General features: G+C 57.5%; 2 protein-coding genes across 4 annotated transcripts in view; one reads left to right on the top strand and one right to left on the bottom strand.

Annotated features, from left to right (window-relative positions):
- FLOT1 (flotillin 1) lies at nt 1-15,815 on the top strand. Of its 3 annotated transcripts, XM_054002190.1 has the most exons (13): nt 1-144; nt 733-808; nt 889-979; nt 2,512-2,655; nt 4,242-4,361; nt 4,867-4,962; nt 5,553-5,705; nt 6,028-6,209; nt 7,485-7,530; nt 8,377-8,514; nt 9,383-9,538; nt 10,392-10,477; nt 15,585-15,815. In XM_054002190.1, the coding sequence occupies exons 1-13, from the start codon at nt 102-104 to the stop codon at nt 15,808-15,810; spliced, it is 1,557 nt and encodes a 518-aa protein (XP_053858165.1). In that variant the 5' UTR covers nt 1-101; the 3' UTR covers nt 15,811-15,815. The 3 variants fall into 3 exon arrangements, with proteins under 3 accessions (XP_053858165.1, XP_053858163.1, XP_053858164.1); XM_054002188.1 differs by lacking the exon at nt 15,585-15,815 and having other exon boundaries at nt 10,392-10,983; XM_054002189.1 differs by lacking the exons at nt 2,512-2,655; nt 15,585-15,815 and having other exon boundaries at nt 10,392-10,983.
- TUBB (tubulin beta class I) overlaps nt 11,758-16,284 on the bottom strand; it is a 17,404-nt gene continuing 12,877 nt past the window's right edge. The window contains exons 4-5 of the mRNA XM_054002192.1: nt 16,102-16,212; nt 11,758-14,216 (exon numbers count right to left, since the gene is read on the bottom strand). Of these exons, the coding sequence (XP_053858167.1) occupies nt 13,159-14,216; nt 16,102-16,212 (1,169 nt within the window). The 3' untranslated portion in view covers nt 11,758-13,158. The remainder of the gene's footprint in view (nt 14,217-16,101; nt 16,213-16,284) is intronic.

A 16,284-nucleotide genomic window follows, 5' to 3' on the forward strand; every position in this document is an offset into this window, starting at 1 on the left:
GCTGCCGGGATCGGGGCGGCGGTCGCGGATCGCGATCGATCTCGATCGGCCCCGATCGATCCCCATCGATCCCCATCGATCCCCGGCTCTCCCCCGCCAAGATGTTCTTCACCTGCGGCCCCAACGAGGCAATGGTGGTGTCGGGTGAGTTCGGGGGGCCCGGGGGCTCCTGGGGACCCCCAAAAACTCTCGGGAACGCCCAAAATCCCCCAAAACTCCCGGAAACCCCCAGAATCCTCCCTAAAACTCCCGGGAATCCCCCGAATTCCCTCCAAAACCCTCCCGGGATTCCCCAGGATCCTCCCCCTCAAAATTTCCTGGGAACTCCTCAAATCCCCCAAAGTTTCCCAGGAATCCCCGGAATCCCCCAAAACTCCCGGAAAGCCCCAAAATCCCCCCAAAACCCTACAGGGAACCCCCCCAAAAGTCCTGGGAAGTCCTCCAGGACCCCCAAACCCACCCTGGGACACCTTGGACCCCTCCCAACCCCCCCAAACCTCTCCAGGGACCTCCCAAACCCCTCCCCGAGGGTCCCCCCCCCTCCATTCCCCCCTGCGCGGGACTCCTGGGGACCCCTCCCCAAATTTTCCCCCCTGTTCCCCCCGCCAAAAACCCCTGGAGGTCTCCCCCAAACCCCTCCCCGTGATTCTTGGGGGTGTCCCTAGTTCCTCCCCGGGGTTTTGGGGTCCCCCCGGGGTTTTGGGGTCCCCCTCAGCTCTCGGTGCCCCCCAGGTTTCTGCCGCAGCCCCCCGGTGATGGTGGCCGGGGGCCGGGTGTTGGTGATCCCCTGCCTGCAGCAGATCCAGCGGTGAGGAGGGGCCAGGGGGGTTTTTTGGGGGTTCAGGGGGGATCCCCTGAGATTTGGGGTGACCCCCCCGGCCCCCCCAGGATCTCTCTGAACACGCTGACGCTGCCCGTGCGCAGTGAGAAGGTTTACACCCGCCACGGGGTGCCCATCTCCGTCACCGGCATTGCCCAGGTAACCCCGGAACGCCCCAAAAACCCCCCCAAAGTACCACCAAAAATACCCCAAAACCACCCCAAAAATAGTCCCAAAAATCCTCTCCCAGCTTCCCAAAAATCTCCCATCAGAACCGCCAAAAATCCCCTAAAAATCCTCCAAAAATCCCTTCCTGGACTGCCAAAAATCCCCTAAAAATCCTCCAAAAATCCCTTCCTGGACTGCCAAAAATCCCTCCCTTGGCTCCCAAAAGTCCCTCCTCAGAATCCCCAAAAATCCCTTCCTGGACACCCAAAAACCCCTAGAAAATCTCCTATCAGAACTCCAAAAATCCCCTCCTGGACCCACAAAAATCCCCCAGCAGAACACCCAAAAATACACTCAGGACCCCCCAAAATCCCCACTGGGATCCCCAAAATGTCCCTCGGAACCCCCAACCCTCCCTGGACCCCAACAGCCCACTGGGACCTCAAACACCCCATTCGGAACCCCCAAAAATCCACTCAGAACCCCCCAAATCACTTTGAGAACCCCAAAAATACCTCCCAGGACCCCCAGAATTCCCCCAGGACCCCCATAATCCCCCCCAGAATCCCAAATATCCTACACAGGTACCCTCAAAAACCCCTCGGGACCCCAAAACCCACACTGAACCCCAGAAATCTCCTTGGAACCTCCCAAAAATGCTCCAGGACCCCCAAATCATCTCCTGGGCCCCCAAATCCCCCCCGGGGCTCCCCTGCCCAAACCAACCAGGGCGGCGTTGCCCTTTTAATGGAGGTTGTGGTGGGGCCCACCTAAGAGCGTTCTTAAAGTGGCAATGGTAGCGGGACGTGCAAAACAAAGCGGGGAGTCGGGGCAGGGGAGGAGCCCTTTAAAGAGGGTTTGGAGTGGTGGGGCCCCACCGGCAACATTTAAAGGGGTAAGAACGCTCCTAAAAAGGACATTTAGGAGTGGGGAATCCCTTGAAAGGAGCTCGAAGTTTTGGAGATCCCTAAACTGCTGGGATGGGAGGGGGAATCCTTCTTAAAAAGGGGCTTGGACTGGTGGGGACCAAAAAAATCCTTAAGAGGGGAAAAACCCTTAAAAAACTCTTAAAAACCCTTTAAGAACATATTAAAAACCTTACAAACTCTTTAAACACCCTTAAAAACCCTTAAAAAACTAAAAGGGTTTGTGATGGGGCAGCCACCTTAAATCCTCCTTAAAAGAGTCAAGGTCCAATCCTTAAAGGGTCTTGGGGAGGTGGGGACCCCAAAATCCCACTGGGGGGTCTTGACCTCCCTTAAAAGGGGTTTTTGTTGGTGGGGACTCCTTTAAGAGGGATAAGACCCCACCCCAAAAATGGGCTGGGGGTGGTGGGGACCCCTAAACCCCCTCCAAGAGGATGAGAACCCTTAAAATGGCACTGCCCTGGTGGTCCCGACCCTGTCAAGCAACCAGCCTCTTAAAAGGGCAATGCCACATCTGCGCCTTAAAGGGGTTGTGCCGATTTTGGGGGGTGCCAGGGGTGGCTGGGGGGCCCCAGGTGATCCCAGCCCCCCCATCAGGTGAAGATCCAGGGACAGAACAAGGAGATGCTAGCGGCCGCCTGCCAGATGTTCCTGGGCAAGTCGGAGAGCGAGATCGGCCAGATCGCCCTGGAGACACTGGAGGGCCACCAGCGTGCCATCATGGCCCACATGACCGTGGAGGTGGGGCTGGGGGAGCCACGCCCATTTGGGGAAGCCACGCCCATCCCAGGGCAGCCCTACCCACTTGGGAGCCAACCAAATGCTCCCCACTTGGGATAAGATGTGGCTCTTTTAAGAAATCCCAGATCTCAGATGCCACGCCCCTGAGGTGGCCATGCCCACCTGGATGGACACACCCCCTCAGGGACAAGTGACCATTTCTTTTTGGGGTAGTATCTGGCCCTTTAAGAGACCTCTCCCCCATTTGACCCATAAGCTCCACACCTTGAAAAGCCCCACCCCTGGAGGAGGCCACACCCACTGGTGAAGCCATATCCAGAAGATGCCACTCTTTTGTTAAAGCCCCGCCCACCAGCACGAGATCCTCCTTCCCTGGCTCCACCCCCTCTAAAGCCACACCCGCAACTGCCCCACCCCTGCCCTAAGCCTCGCCTCCCTTCTAGGCCCTATCCCAGTGTAAGCTCCACCCCATCTCAAAGCCACACCCACCAGACTCCACCCCATAACTTAAGTCACAGCCCCAGGTCAAGCCACGCCCCTGCCTTAATCTGACCCCACCCCTTAGTTTAGGCTACACCCACCCGGTTCCACCCAGTACAAACCACACCCATGGCCCCACCCATTACTAAAGCCACACCCACCTAGCACCACCTCCTGGCTCAAGACATGCCTGTTTTGGGTCAAGCCACGCCCCCTAAGCAGAGCCATTTCCCCCACTCAACCCTTGGGTCAAGCCATGCCCACCTGGTCCCACCCCTTGGTCAAGCCACGCCCCTTTGGCTCATTCCAGGCCCCAAAGCCTCAAGCCACACCCCCAAACCTAAGCCATGCCCACCTGGCTCCACCCCTTCATTCAAGCCATGCCCATTTGTACCTAGCCACACCCACTGGCTCAAGCCACACCCCCCAAGCAAAGCCACAATCACCTGGCTCCACACATTTTCCCAAAGCCACGCCCACTTGGCTCAAGCTACATCCCACCCCACCTGAAGCCACCACACCCCACTGTGTTTAAGCCACACCCACAGGACCAAGCACCGCCCCTGAGATAAAAGCCACATCCCCAGGACAAAGCCTCGCCCACCTGGCACCACTCATTACCTCAAGCACCGCCCCCTGGATAAGCCACGCCCACCAGTCCTGTGCCCTTTCTCTGTTAAGCCCACCTTATTTTGTCCCTGCCCCTTTGATCTCCGCCCCACTAAGCCCCACCCAATTTGAGCCCCAAGCTGCTTAGACCTGCCCCATTTGAGCCCCACCCTGCTAAACCCCACCCTTCTGGGCCACACCCTACTAATCCTCACCCAACTTGAGCCTTACCTTACTGAGCCCCTCTCCCTCGAGCCCTGCCCTGCTAAGCCCCACCTAACTGGATTCCCACCCCTTTGGGCTCTGTCCTACTAAACCCCGCCCCTTTCAGCCCCACTAAGCCCCACCCACTTGAGCCCACCCCTCTAAGCCCTGCCCCACTCAGCCCCACTTTGCTGAGCCCTGCCCAATTTAAACTGTATTCTCAGGCCCTGCCCAGCTAAGCCCCACCCCTATTTGAGCCCCGCCCCACTAAGCCCCACCCCGGCCCCGCCCAGGAGATCTACAAGGACCGGCAGAAGTTCTCGGATCAGGTTTTCCGCGTGGCCTCGTCCGACCTGGTGAACATGGGCATCTCCGTGGTCAGCTACACCCTCAAGGACGTGCACGATGAGCAGGTGACACACCTGGCACACCTGGGCACAGCTGGGGACACCTGGGCATGGCTGGGGACACCTGGAGATACACCTGGGAGACTCCTGAGCTATTGCTGGGGGCACCTGGGCACAGCTGGGCACACTTGGGGCACAACCGAGACACACTCAGGACACCCCTGGGACACAGTTGGAGACGCCCAGGGACAAGATGGCAACATTTGGGACACACCTGGGCACAGCTGGGAGAGGTGGGAGGGCCTAAGACACACCTGGGATTTGTCTGGGGGGGATGGGGTGACACAGGTGTGACACAGGTGTGACAGGGAGGTGACACAGGTTTATCTGTGCAGGATTATCTGTGCTCCCTTAGGAAGGGCCACATGGTGCAGGTGTGGGGGTGACACGGAGATGACACAGCTGTGACAGAGAGGTGATATGGGTGTGACACAGGTGACACGGGTGACATAGGTGTGACAAGGAGGTGATATGGGTGTGACACAGGTGTGACACAGGTGTCCCTGTGCAGGATTACCTGCGCTCCCTCGGCAAGGGCCGCACGGCGCAGGTGCAGCGCGACGCCCGCGTGGGAGAGGCCGAGGCCAAACGCGACGCTGGGATCCGCGTGAGTGACACTGGGGACACCGGGGGACACACCTGGGGACATTGGCAACATGCCTGGGGACATACCTGGGAACACTGGGGATATTGGGAACACTTGGGGACACCTGGGGGAAGCTGGGTCATCCCCCCAATATTCCCAGTGCTTTCCAGTGCTCTCCCTGTGGCCCCCAGTTCATCCCAGTGCTCCCAGTACCCCCGACAGCCCCAGTACCCCCTTCCCCAGTGCCCTCCCAGTCCCTCCCAGTGCCCCCAGTACCCCATTCCCCAAACTGCCCAGTACCCCCAGTGCTCCCAGTGCTCCCAGTACTCTCCCAGTACCCCACTAATCCTACTCCAGCACCTCCCAGTCCTTGTCCAGCCCCTCCCCGTACCCTCAGTACCCCAGTCCCTCACAGTGCTCCCAGTGCCCTTTTAGTTCCATTCCAGTTCCTCTCAGTCTCTCCCAGTACTCCCAGTACTCCCATCCCCCAAACTGCCCCAACACCCCAAGTGCACCCAGTGCTCCCAGTACCCCATTCCCCAGTCCTTCCCAGTTCCATCTCTGTCTCTCCCAGTCCATCCCAGTCCCTGTCAGTGCCGCTGTCCCTGCAGGAGGCGCGGGCGCGGCAGGAGCAGGTGTCGGCGCAGCTGCTGAGCGAGGAGGCCACGGCACGAGCCCAGCGTGACTTCCAGGTGGCCCAGGCTGAGTGTGATGGAGCCGTCAGTGCCCGCAGGGCCACGGCTGAGCTGGCGTTCCAGCTGCAGGTGAGGTCACACCTGGTCAGGTAACACACCTGGGACAGGTAACAAACACACCTGGGAGAGGTAATAAACACACCTGGGGAGGCTGGAATGGGACCTGGGAGCTCACCTGGAGAACCTGGGACCCCTCCAGAACACCTGGAACCTCCAAATCCTGGGGTTTCCTCCCAAACTCGGGTCTCTTGGGTCACCTGGGACCCCTCCAGGCCACCTGAGCTCCCCCTAGAAACACCTGGGCCTCTGCATGTTGTCACTTGTCCCTGTGTCACTTCCCTGATGGATTTGTGACCTGTCCCTGTGTCCCCTGTCCCTGTGTCCCCTGCAGGCGGCCCGCTCCCAGCAGGCCATCGCGGCGCAGCGTGGGGAGGTGGCGCTGGTGGAGCGGGCACAGCGGGTGCAGCTGCAGGAGCAGGAGGTCGGGCGGCGCCGCCAGGAGCTTGAGGCCACCGTGCGCAAACCGGCCGAGGCCGAGCGCTACCGGCTGGAGCGGCTGGCTGAGGCACAGCGGTGAGACACCGCCCCTTTAAGGGAGGCCACACCCCTCCGGGGATGAACCATGCCCTCCTCTGCTTGGGTGTAGTGGTGTTTTGGGGGCGCCCCACGCATTGCCCTTTTAAGAGAAGTGTTGTCCTTTTAAGAAGCAACACCCTCACTGTGGTGGGTCCCACCAGTTTGAGTGGAGTCGTTGCTCCTTTAAAAGAAGCCGTGCCCCTTAAAGGGACTCACACACCTGGTGGACCCCACCAGTAAAGTTGAAGCCATTGCCCCTTTAAGAAGGAACCATGCCCTCACCCAGTCAGGCCCAGTAGCAGTTTGGAGGGTCTCACCCACTGCCCTTTTAAGGGAAGTGTTGCCCTTTCAAGGAGAAGCCACACCCTCACCTTGGTGGGTCTCACCATTTTGGTAGTGGCATTGCCCTTTTAAGGCAGGTGTTACCCCTTTTAGTGGGTCCCACCTGTAAAGATAAAGCTGTTGTCCCTTTAAGGGAAGTGCTGCACTGTTAAGACAAAGCCATGCCCCCTCCCAGTCAGCCGTGATCCTGTTTTTGGGAGGTACCACCAGTTTGGGTAGAGCCATAGCTCCTTTAAGAGAAGTGTTGTCCTTTTAAGGAAAAGCCATAACCAACCATGGTGGGTCCCATCTGTTTGGGTAGAGCCATGGCTCATTTAAGAGGAGCCCTACCTGTTACAGTGAGTCCTTTTCCTGGTGGGTCCCTCCCTAAAGATGAAGCCATTGCCCCTTTAAGAAAGAGCCACACCCTCTCCCAGGCAGCTGTGGTGGAGTTTTGGTTGGTTCCACCACTCTGGGGAGAGCTGATGCTGCTTTAAGGGGAAGCCACACTCTCACTGTGGCGGGTCACGCAGTTTGTGTGAAGCTGTTTGTGTGAAGCTGTTGCCCCTTTAAAGATAAGCCCCACCCCTTGAGGAGAGCCACACTCTCACTATGGTGGGTCCCACAACTTTGGGTAAAGCTGTGGCCCTTTTAAGGGAAGACACACCCCTTGAGCGAGAAGCCACGCCTCCCAGTCAGCCCCCATCATACCTTGGTGGGCCCCACCAGTCTGTTTTCTAACCATGACCCCTTTAAGAGACACATTGCCCCACCTGGGTGCTGCCATTGCCCTTTTAAGACCTAGTTGCCCCTTCTAAGAGAAGCTGCGCCCCCTTCAAATAAACCATACTCCTACCCTGATGGGCCCACACATTTTTCACCACTGCCCCTTTAAGAGTGGCATTGCCCCTTTAAGAGCAGCCCCGCCCCCTGACTTGGTGCCCCCTACAGGATGCAGGTGCTGCTGCAGGCAGAGGCTGAGGCCGAGACCCTCAAGGTGAGTCCCGAGGGGTTTGGGGGGTCCTGAGAGGATTTTGGGGGTCCAAATCTGGGAATTTTTGGGTTCTCTGGGGGATTTTTGGCTCTCCCAGAATTTCAGGGGGTCCAGATCCTGTTTTGGGGTTCCCAATCCCTTTTTTAGGCTTCTCAATCCCATCTTCAGGGGTCCTGCCCCCACTTTCCAGGGCCCCTATCTTGTTTTGGGGTTCCGAATCCCATTTCATGTCCCTGATCCCATTTTGGGTCCCCAACCCTGTTTCCAATGTCCCTGATTCCATGTTGATGTCCCCAATCCCATGTAAAATGTCCCCAGTCCTGTTCCTGGGTCCTCCATCCTGTTTTGGGTCCCCGATCCTGTTTTGGGTCCCTGATCCTGTGTCGGTGTCCTTGATTCTGTTCCTGGGTTCCTGATCCCGTTTTGGGTCCCCAGTCCCATTTCAGGTTCCTGATCCCGTGTTGGTGTCCTCGATCCCGTTTAGGGTCCCCTGTCCTGTTCCTGGGTCCCTGATCCCATTTCTGATGTCCCCAGTCCCATTTCGGGTCCCTCCATCCTGTTTTGGGTCCCCAGTCCTGCGTCAGTGTCCCCAATCCCATTTTGGGTTCTTGATCCCATTTTGTGTTCCCGATCCCGTGTTGGGTCCCTGATCCTGTTTCAAGTCCCGATCCCATTCCTGGGGCTCTGTCCCCATTTTTGGGTTCCTGATCCCGTTTTTGGGGTTCTGTCCCCATTTCATGTCCCCAGTCCTGTGCCAGTGTCCCCACTCTTGTTTCCGATGTTCCCAATCCCATTTCCGATGTCCCCAATCCCATTCTGGTGTTCCCATCCCATTTCGTGTCCCCGCAGGTGACGGGTGCTGCCCGTGCCGCGGCCGTGGCCTCTCGTGCCCGCGCCGAGGCCGCGGCGGCCGCAGCCAAGGCCGAGGCCTTCGGGCAGTTCCAGGACGCGGCCGTGGTGGATCTGGTGCTGCAGAGGCTGCCCCAGGTGGGGACACCTGGGGACTGTTTGGTGACACTTTGCAGACACTTGGGAACACTTTGGGGGTGTTTTGGGGACACTTGGGAACACTGGGGACACTCTGAGGATGTTTTGGGGACATTTGGGGATATTTCCGGAATGTTTTGCAGACACTTGGGGACACTTTGGGGATATTTTGGGGACAATTTGGGGATGTTTTGGGGACATTTGGAGACACTTTGTGCATATTCTGGGAACATTTGGGGACACTTTGAAGATGTTTTGGGGACACCTGGGGATATTTTGGGGATCCTGGATCGGGGCTGATTTTGGGATCCCTGATGTGCAGCTGATTTGGGGCTGATTTGGGGATCCCCAGCCTGGGGCTGACTTTGGGATCCCGAATTTGGGGCTGATTTGGGGATCCCTGACTTTGGGATCCCTGATTTTGGGGCTGATTTGGGGATCCCTGATGTGGGGCTGATTTGGGGCTGATTTGGGGATCCCCGGTTGCGGGCTGATTTGGAGATCCCTGATTTTGGGATCCCTGATTTGGGGATCCCTGATTTTGGAATACTTGACTTAGGGCTGATTTAGGGCTGATTTTGGGATCCCTGATTTGGGGCTCCCTGGTTTGGGGCTGATTTGGGGATCCCTGCTTGGGGGCTGATTTGGGGATCCCGGATTTTGGAGATCCCTGATTTGGGGGTGATTTTGGGATCCCCAATTTGGGGCAGATTTGGGGATCCCTGATTTTGGGATCCTTGACTTGGGGCTGATTTGGGGCTCCCCGGTTTGGGGATGATTTGGGGATCCCTGTTTGGGGGCTGATTTGGGGATCCCTGATTTTGGGATCCCCGGTTTGGGGCTGATTTGGGATCCCGTTTGGGGACAGGTGGCCGAGGCGGTGGCGCAGCCGCTGCTGGGGACGCGCCGGGTGACGCTCGTGGGCGGCTCCGGGGCCGTCGGGGTGGCCAAAATCCCCTCGGAAATCCTGGACTTGGTCACGCGGCTGCCGGGGGCCGTGGGGGCGCTGGCCAGGGGCTCCCAGGTGAGCTGGGGGGAGTTTGGGGGGGTCCCGGGGGGGGAGGTTTGGGGGGAATTTGGTGGTGCCAGGTGAACTGGGGGGAATTTGCAGGGTCCCAGGGGGGATTTGGGGGATCACAGGTGTATTTTGGGGTGAATTTGGAGGATTTTGGGCGGGTCCCAGGAGGGATTTGGGGGGAATTTGGTGGATTTTTGGTTCCCAGGTGAACTTTGGGGGAATTCAGGGGGATTTGGGGTCCCGGGGGGGGGGTTGGGGCTCCCAGGTGGGCTCAGGGGATTCAGGGGGCTTGGGGGTGAATTTTGGGGGTCCCAGGTGGAGTTTGGAGCACCCCAGGTGAATTTTGAGATGATTTTGGGGTGAATTTGGGGGATTTTGGGTGGTCCTGGATGGGGTTTGGGGAGTCCCAGGTGAGTCTGGAGAATCCCAGAAGAATTTTGGGGGGTCCCAGATGGAATTTTGGGTGATTTTGGGGGATCCTGGATGGGTTTAGGGAGTCCCAGATGGAGTTTTGGGGGTCACAGATGAGATCTGGGGTGAATGTTGGGGGTCCCAGATGGATTTTAGAGTGAATTTGGAGGATCTGGGGGGTCCTGGAGGGATTTCTGGGGGTCCTCAATGCATTTTGGAGGTCCCAGGTGAGTCTGGGGAATCCGGGGAGGATTTTGTGGTCCCAGGTGAGGTTTGGGGGTCCCAGATGGATTTTGGAGTGAATTTGGGGGATTTGGGGGGGCCCTGGATGGGTTTGGGGGTCCCAGGTGAGATTTGGGCTGAACTTTGAGGATTCTGGGGACATTTGGGGTCCCCTCAGAGGAGGTGACACCTCCAGGTCCCCCCTGTCCCCGCTTTGTCCCCTCAGGTGACCCCAACGGAGCCCGAGGGTGGCGCCAGAGCCACTGAAACATCCCCGAATGTCCCCAAAGTGTCCCCAAATGCCCCCAGAGTGTCCCTGAGTGCCACCCCCCAGTGACACCAAAGTGTCCCCAAAGTGTCCCAAAGTGCCACCACCCCCCCAGAGCCACTGGGACCCCTGCTGTGTCCCCAAAGTGCCACCCAAGTGCCACCACCTCCTGATGCCACCGCGTCCCTGAAGTGCCACCAGTGGCTCCTGAGGCCCCCAAGGTGCCACCATGCCTTGCATGTCCCCAAAGTGCCACCGCTGCGGCATGTGCCCCCCGTGTCCCCAAAGTGCCACCCCCAATGTCATCATGTCCCCGAAGTGTCCCTGTCCCCGAGTTGCCACCTTGTTCCCAAAGTGTCCTGGAAGTGTCACCACCCTCTGGTGTCACTTTGTCCCTAAAGTGCCATGCCCAAATGCCATCATGTCCCTGAAATGTCCCACAAGTGACACCCCCAAATGTCACCATGTTCTAAGTGTCCCCAAGGTGCCACCTTGTCCCCAAAGTGCCACCACTGCAGTGCCATGTCAATAAAGCGTGTCCTAAGTGTCACCACTCTCAGTCTCCCCCAAGTGCCACTACCCCCAGTGTTACCATGTCAATAGTGTCCCCAAGGTGCCACCACAGCAGTGTCCCTGTGTCCTTTATATGCAACCACCCCCGCAGTGTCCCCAAGGTACCACTGTGTCCCCAATGTGTCCCCCAAGTGCCACCATCTTCCCTTTCATCATGTCCCAAATGTGTCCCCAGTGTGCCACCACCCCAGTGTCCCCATACCCTGTAAGTGCCACCTTGTCCCAAAGGTGTCCCCAGCCAGTGACGTTCCTGTGCTGTCACTACTGGGGCCACTGAGGGGCAACTGGGGACCCCAAAAGGACATGGGGACACCCTGGGGACATCGGGGGGGGGGGGGGGGGGGGGGGGGGCACCGAAGGGGACACAGATGCCCCAGGTGACATCAGGGACCCCTCAGAGTAACCCCAGGTGACAACAGGGACCCTAAAGAGGGACACAGGTGACATTGGGGACCCTTGGGGGGGACATGGGGACCTCCAAGGTGACCTGAGACCCCTTCCAGGGGACATTGGGACCTCCAGGTCACAGAGGTAACAATTGGAGACCTTCAGCTGGGGACACGAGGACACCCCAGGTGACAGCGAGACCCTTCAGGTGACACAGGGACTCCCAAGATAGACATGGGGACCTCCAGGTGACCCTGAAGTGACACTGGAACCCCCTCAGGTGGCCTTAAAGTGACCCCAGGATACTGCAGGTGACACTGGGGACCCTCAGGTGACCCAGAGGTGACACAGGTGACACCCACGGTGGCTTTTCCATCCCGAGTTTATTCCGGACCCGGGGGCGACTTTTCAATATGAAAAACGAAAGAAACGGGAAAAAAAACCAAAAACATCCAAAAACGGGAGAGAGCGACTGGACACCGGGAATGGCAACGGAATCGGGAAAAACGGACAGAAATGGGGAAAAATGAACAAAAAATTGTTTAAAAATTCATTAAAATTGTGAATATGAAGCCAAAAGGAGGAAAAATGGTTAAAATAATGACCGAGCAAAAATAGGGAAAAATCAACCAAAAACTGGGAGAAAGGACCCAAAAGTTGGAAAAAAGGAATGGAATTGGGCTGAGAGCAACCAAAAATGGGAAATAAAAGAGCAAAAATTGGAAAAAAAAAACTAAAAATGGGGGAAACTAACCAAAAATGAGGAAAAATGGGTGAAAATCGAGAGAGACTGAAACAGGGAAAAAGGAGCAAAATAAACCGAAAAAGGGAAAAAATGACAAAAATATGGAAAGTAATAAAAAAGGCGGGGAAAAACAAAAAAAATGGGAAAAATGAACAAAATTTGGGAAAAGTTACAAAAAAATGGAGAAAATGGAGCCAGAGTGGGGGAGGAGGGGACAGGAGGCCGCGGTGGCAGCGGGGGAGGGGCAGAGGTGACGATGATGATGGTCAGCAACTCTTCCATGATGAGACTACTTAAGGTCAAAAAACTCTTGGAGGCTCTTCCATGATGAAGACTATGAAGGTCAAGGGTTTTTCAAGGACCACGATGAAGACCAGGAGCTCCTGGAGGCTCTGTGAGGAGGATGATGATGAAGGCTGGAGACTCCTTGACAATGATGAACCTTGGGGTTCCTTCAACAATCATGGAGGTTGATCAGGATTGGAGACTTCAACGATGATGAAGACTGCAGACTCTTCAAGAATGACCATGATGAAGGTCGGGGACTGTGAGGGCAACGCTGAAGGCTGGGGGCTCTTCAAAGATGATGATGAAGGTTGGTAACTCTTCAATGCTGATGAAAATTGGGAACTCTTCAAGGATGAAGACGACAGAAGTTGGAAGGTCTGACCATGATCAAGATTGGACACTCTGCAAGGATGACAAAGGCCAAGGACTCACTGATGATGATGAAGGTTGGAGACTCTTCAAAGATGGTGAAGCCTGGGGACTCTGAGGACAATGCTGAAGGCTGGGGACTCTTCCAGGATGACGATGATGAAGGTTGAGGACCTTGAGGACAACGCTGAAGGTCGGGTGGGGACTCTGCTGCCGCCGATGACCAGGGCCAACACTGACGATGATGAAGGACAATGATGATGACACCAAAGGCGCCGCCCACCGGTTGACGCCTCTCTGGGACAACACACCGGGAAGGGGAGGAGCAACACTGCCGAGGACCACGACCTCCGGAGAAACCCCTCAGGCCTCCTCTTCGGCCTCCTCGCCGAAATCCTCCTCCTCCTCGGCCGTGGCGTCCTGGTACTGCTGGTACTCGGACACAAGGTCGTTCATGTTGCTCTCGGCCTCAGTGAACTCCATCTCGTCCATGCCCTCACCCGTGTACCAGTGCAGGAAGGCCTTGCGCCGGAACATGGCCGTGAACTGCTCCGAGATGCGCTTGAAGAGCTCCTGGATGGCCGTGCTGTTGCCAATGAAGGTGACGGCCATCTTGAGGCCGCGCGGCGGGATGTCGCACACGGCCGTCTTCACGTTGTTGGGGATCCACTCCACGAAGTAGGAGCTGTTCTTGTTCTGCACGTTCAGCATCTGCTCGTCCACCTCCTTCATGGACATACGCCCACGGAAAACGGCGGCCACCGTCAGGTATCGGCCGTGCCGCGGGTCGCAGGCGGCCATCATGTTCTTGGCGTCGAAGACCTGCTGGGTGAGCTCAGGCACGGTGAGGGCGCGGTACTGCTGGCTGCCCCGCGAGGTCAGCGGCGCGAAGCCGGGCATGAAGAAGTGCAGCCGTGGGAAGGGCACCATGTTGACGGCCAGCTTGCGCAGGTCGGCGTTGAGCTGGCCGGGGAAGCGCAGGCAGGTGGTGACGCCGCTCATGGTGGCCGACACCAGGTGGTTGAGGTCGCCGTAGGTGGGCGTGGTCAGCTTGAGGGTGCGGAAGCAGATGTCGTAGAGCGCCTCGTTGTCAATGCAGTAGGTCTCGTCCGTGTTCTCCACCAGCTGGTGCACGGACAGCGTGGCGTTGTAGGGCTCCACCACCGTGTCCGACACCTTGGGGGACGGCACCACGCTGAAGGTGTTCATGATGCGGTCGGGGTACTCCTCGCGGATCTTGGAGATGAGCAGCGTGCCCATGCCCGAGCCGGTGCCGCCGCCCAGGGAATGGGTCAGCTGGAAGCCCTGCAGGCAGTCGCAGCTCTCGGCCTCCTTGCGCACCACGTCCAGCACCGAGTCCACCAGCTCGGCACCCTCCGTGTAGTGACCCTTGGCCCAGTTGTTGCCAGCACCGCTTTGGCCTGGAAAAGGGATGGAAAGGTTGGGGTCTTCAAACCACTTTTGAGAACCTTTACACCACCTTTGGAGATCTTTAAACCACCTTTAATAACTTCAAGAACCTTAAAACCACCTTGGAGAGCCTCAAAATCACCTTTGAGAACCTTTGAACCAGACTTGAGCATCTTGGGGACTCTCAAACCTCTTCTGGAGACCCTCAGAACACCTTTGGGGACCTTCAATCCAACCCTGATGACCTTGAGAACCCTTCAATCACCTTTGGGGATGATAAGCACCTCCATTCCCACCTCGAGAAAGCTCAAGCCGCCTTGGGGATCTTCAAACCATCTTTGGGGACCTTCGAGGCAACTCTGAGGATGACCCCTGCCCCCCCCCCCCAGCTCGGCCCCTTCCTGTGGTGACCTTTGGCCTGGGGGAGACACGGAGGGGTTGGGCTGGGGTCATCAAACCACCTCTGGAGACCCTCAAACCAATGCTGGGGTCCTTGAAGACTCTCAAAATATTTTTGGGAACCTTGAAAAACCTTTAATCACCTCTGGAGATCTTCAGAATAATGCTGAAAACCTTGGGGGCCCTCAAACCATTTCTGAGGTCCTTCAAAGCATTTCTGATGACCTTGGGCAACTCTTCACCACCTTTGGGACCTTCCTCCCACCCTTGGGGACCTTCAACCCCACCTTGGGGATCCTCAAGGACCTTAACTCCACCTTGAGGACAGTTGGGGACTCTCAAACCCATCTTTGGGGATCTTGGGGTTTCATCCCTACCTTGGGGACCCCTGCGGATCTCTTAATTTACCTTGGAAGAACACTTGGGGACCTTCATGCCACCCTTGGGGACTGCTCAACTCCACCCTGGGGACAACTTAGGGATCCTCAGCTCCCTCTTTAGGACCTTCAGCCCTACCCTGGGGACACCTGAGGACCTTCAAACCATGGGGGGACACCCGCAGATCTTCATCCCACTTTGGGGACCTTCAACCTTTATCTCTGGGGACACTTGGAGACCTTCATGCCACTCTTGGGACCTCCAACCCCACCATGGGGACACCTGGGGACCTTGATCTCTGCTTTGGGGTCCTGCCATCCATTGAGGCCACCACCTGCTGTCCCAGGGGTGTTCCTACATGTCCTGAATGTCCCCAGCTGCCCCAAATATTGCCGTGTGTCCCCAAGTGCATCCTGAAATGAACCTGATGTCCCTCCAGAGTCCCCAAGTGTTACCCAAATACCTAGAGGTGTCCCTAATGTCCCTCAGCAGCCCCCATGTGTCCCCAAGATGCCCCCAGGACCTCCAGGCACATCCCAAAATGTCCCCAGGTGTGCCCCAGGTGTCCGCAGCTGTCCTTGCCATGTGCTGAGAGTCCCCAGGTGTCTCGACCATCCCCAGATGTCCCTCAGGAGCCCCCAAATGTCTCCAGGTGCATCCCAGCTGTCCTCAGGCATACCCAAGATGTCCCCAAGTGTGCCTGAAGGTGTCTCCAGATGTCCTCAATGTCCCAGAAGCCTCCAGGTGTGTCCCAGATGTCTCCAGGTGCATCCCAGATGTCCCCAAGCACGTCCCAAATGTCCCCAAGTGTGCCCCCAGATGTCCTAGGTGTGTCCCAGGTGTCCCCAAGTGTGCCCAGGAGTCTCCCAGTTGTGTCCCCAGATGTGCTCCCAGGTGTCCCCTCAGGTATCCCCAGGTGCACCCTCAGGTGTCCCCTCAGGTGTCCCAGATGTCCCCAGGCATGCCCAAGGTGCCCCCAGGTATCCCCCCAGGTGTGTCCCAGGTGTCCCCAAGTGTGTTCAACTGTCCCCAAGAGCCCCCAGGTGTCTCAGATGTGCCCCCAGATGTCTCCAGGTATGTCCCAGGTGTCCCCAAGCATGTTCTAGGAGTGTCACTCACCGAACACAAAGTTGTCGGGCCGGAAGATCTGCCCGAAGGGGCCGGAGCGCACCGAGTCCATGGTGCCGGGCTCCAGGTCCACCAGGATGGCCCTGGGCACGTATTTACCACCTGGGAGGGACCAAAAACAGGGAAATTCACCCCAAAACCACCAGCATGGCCCTGGGCACCGATTTACCCCCT

The sequence above is a fragment of the Vidua macroura genome, chromosome 37, assembly GCF_024509145.1.
Source record: "Vidua macroura isolate BioBank_ID:100142 chromosome 37, ASM2450914v1, whole genome shotgun sequence".
NCBI classification, from domain to species: domain Eukaryota; kingdom Metazoa; phylum Chordata; class Aves; order Passeriformes; family Viduidae; genus Vidua; species Vidua macroura.

Coding starts and splice junctions, on each gene's coding strand:
- FLOT1 (XM_054002190.1), top strand. CDS start 102: ATGTTCTTCACCTGCGGCCCCAACGAGGCAATGGTGGTGTCGG. Junction 4,963..5,552: donor AACGCGACGCTGGGATCCGC/GTGAGTGACACT, acceptor CTGTCCCTGCAG/GAGGCGCGGGCGCGGCAGGA. Junction 7,531..8,376: donor CTGAGGCCGAGACCCTCAAG/GTGAGTCCCGAG, acceptor GTGTCCCCGCAG/GTGACGGGTGCTGCCCGTGC.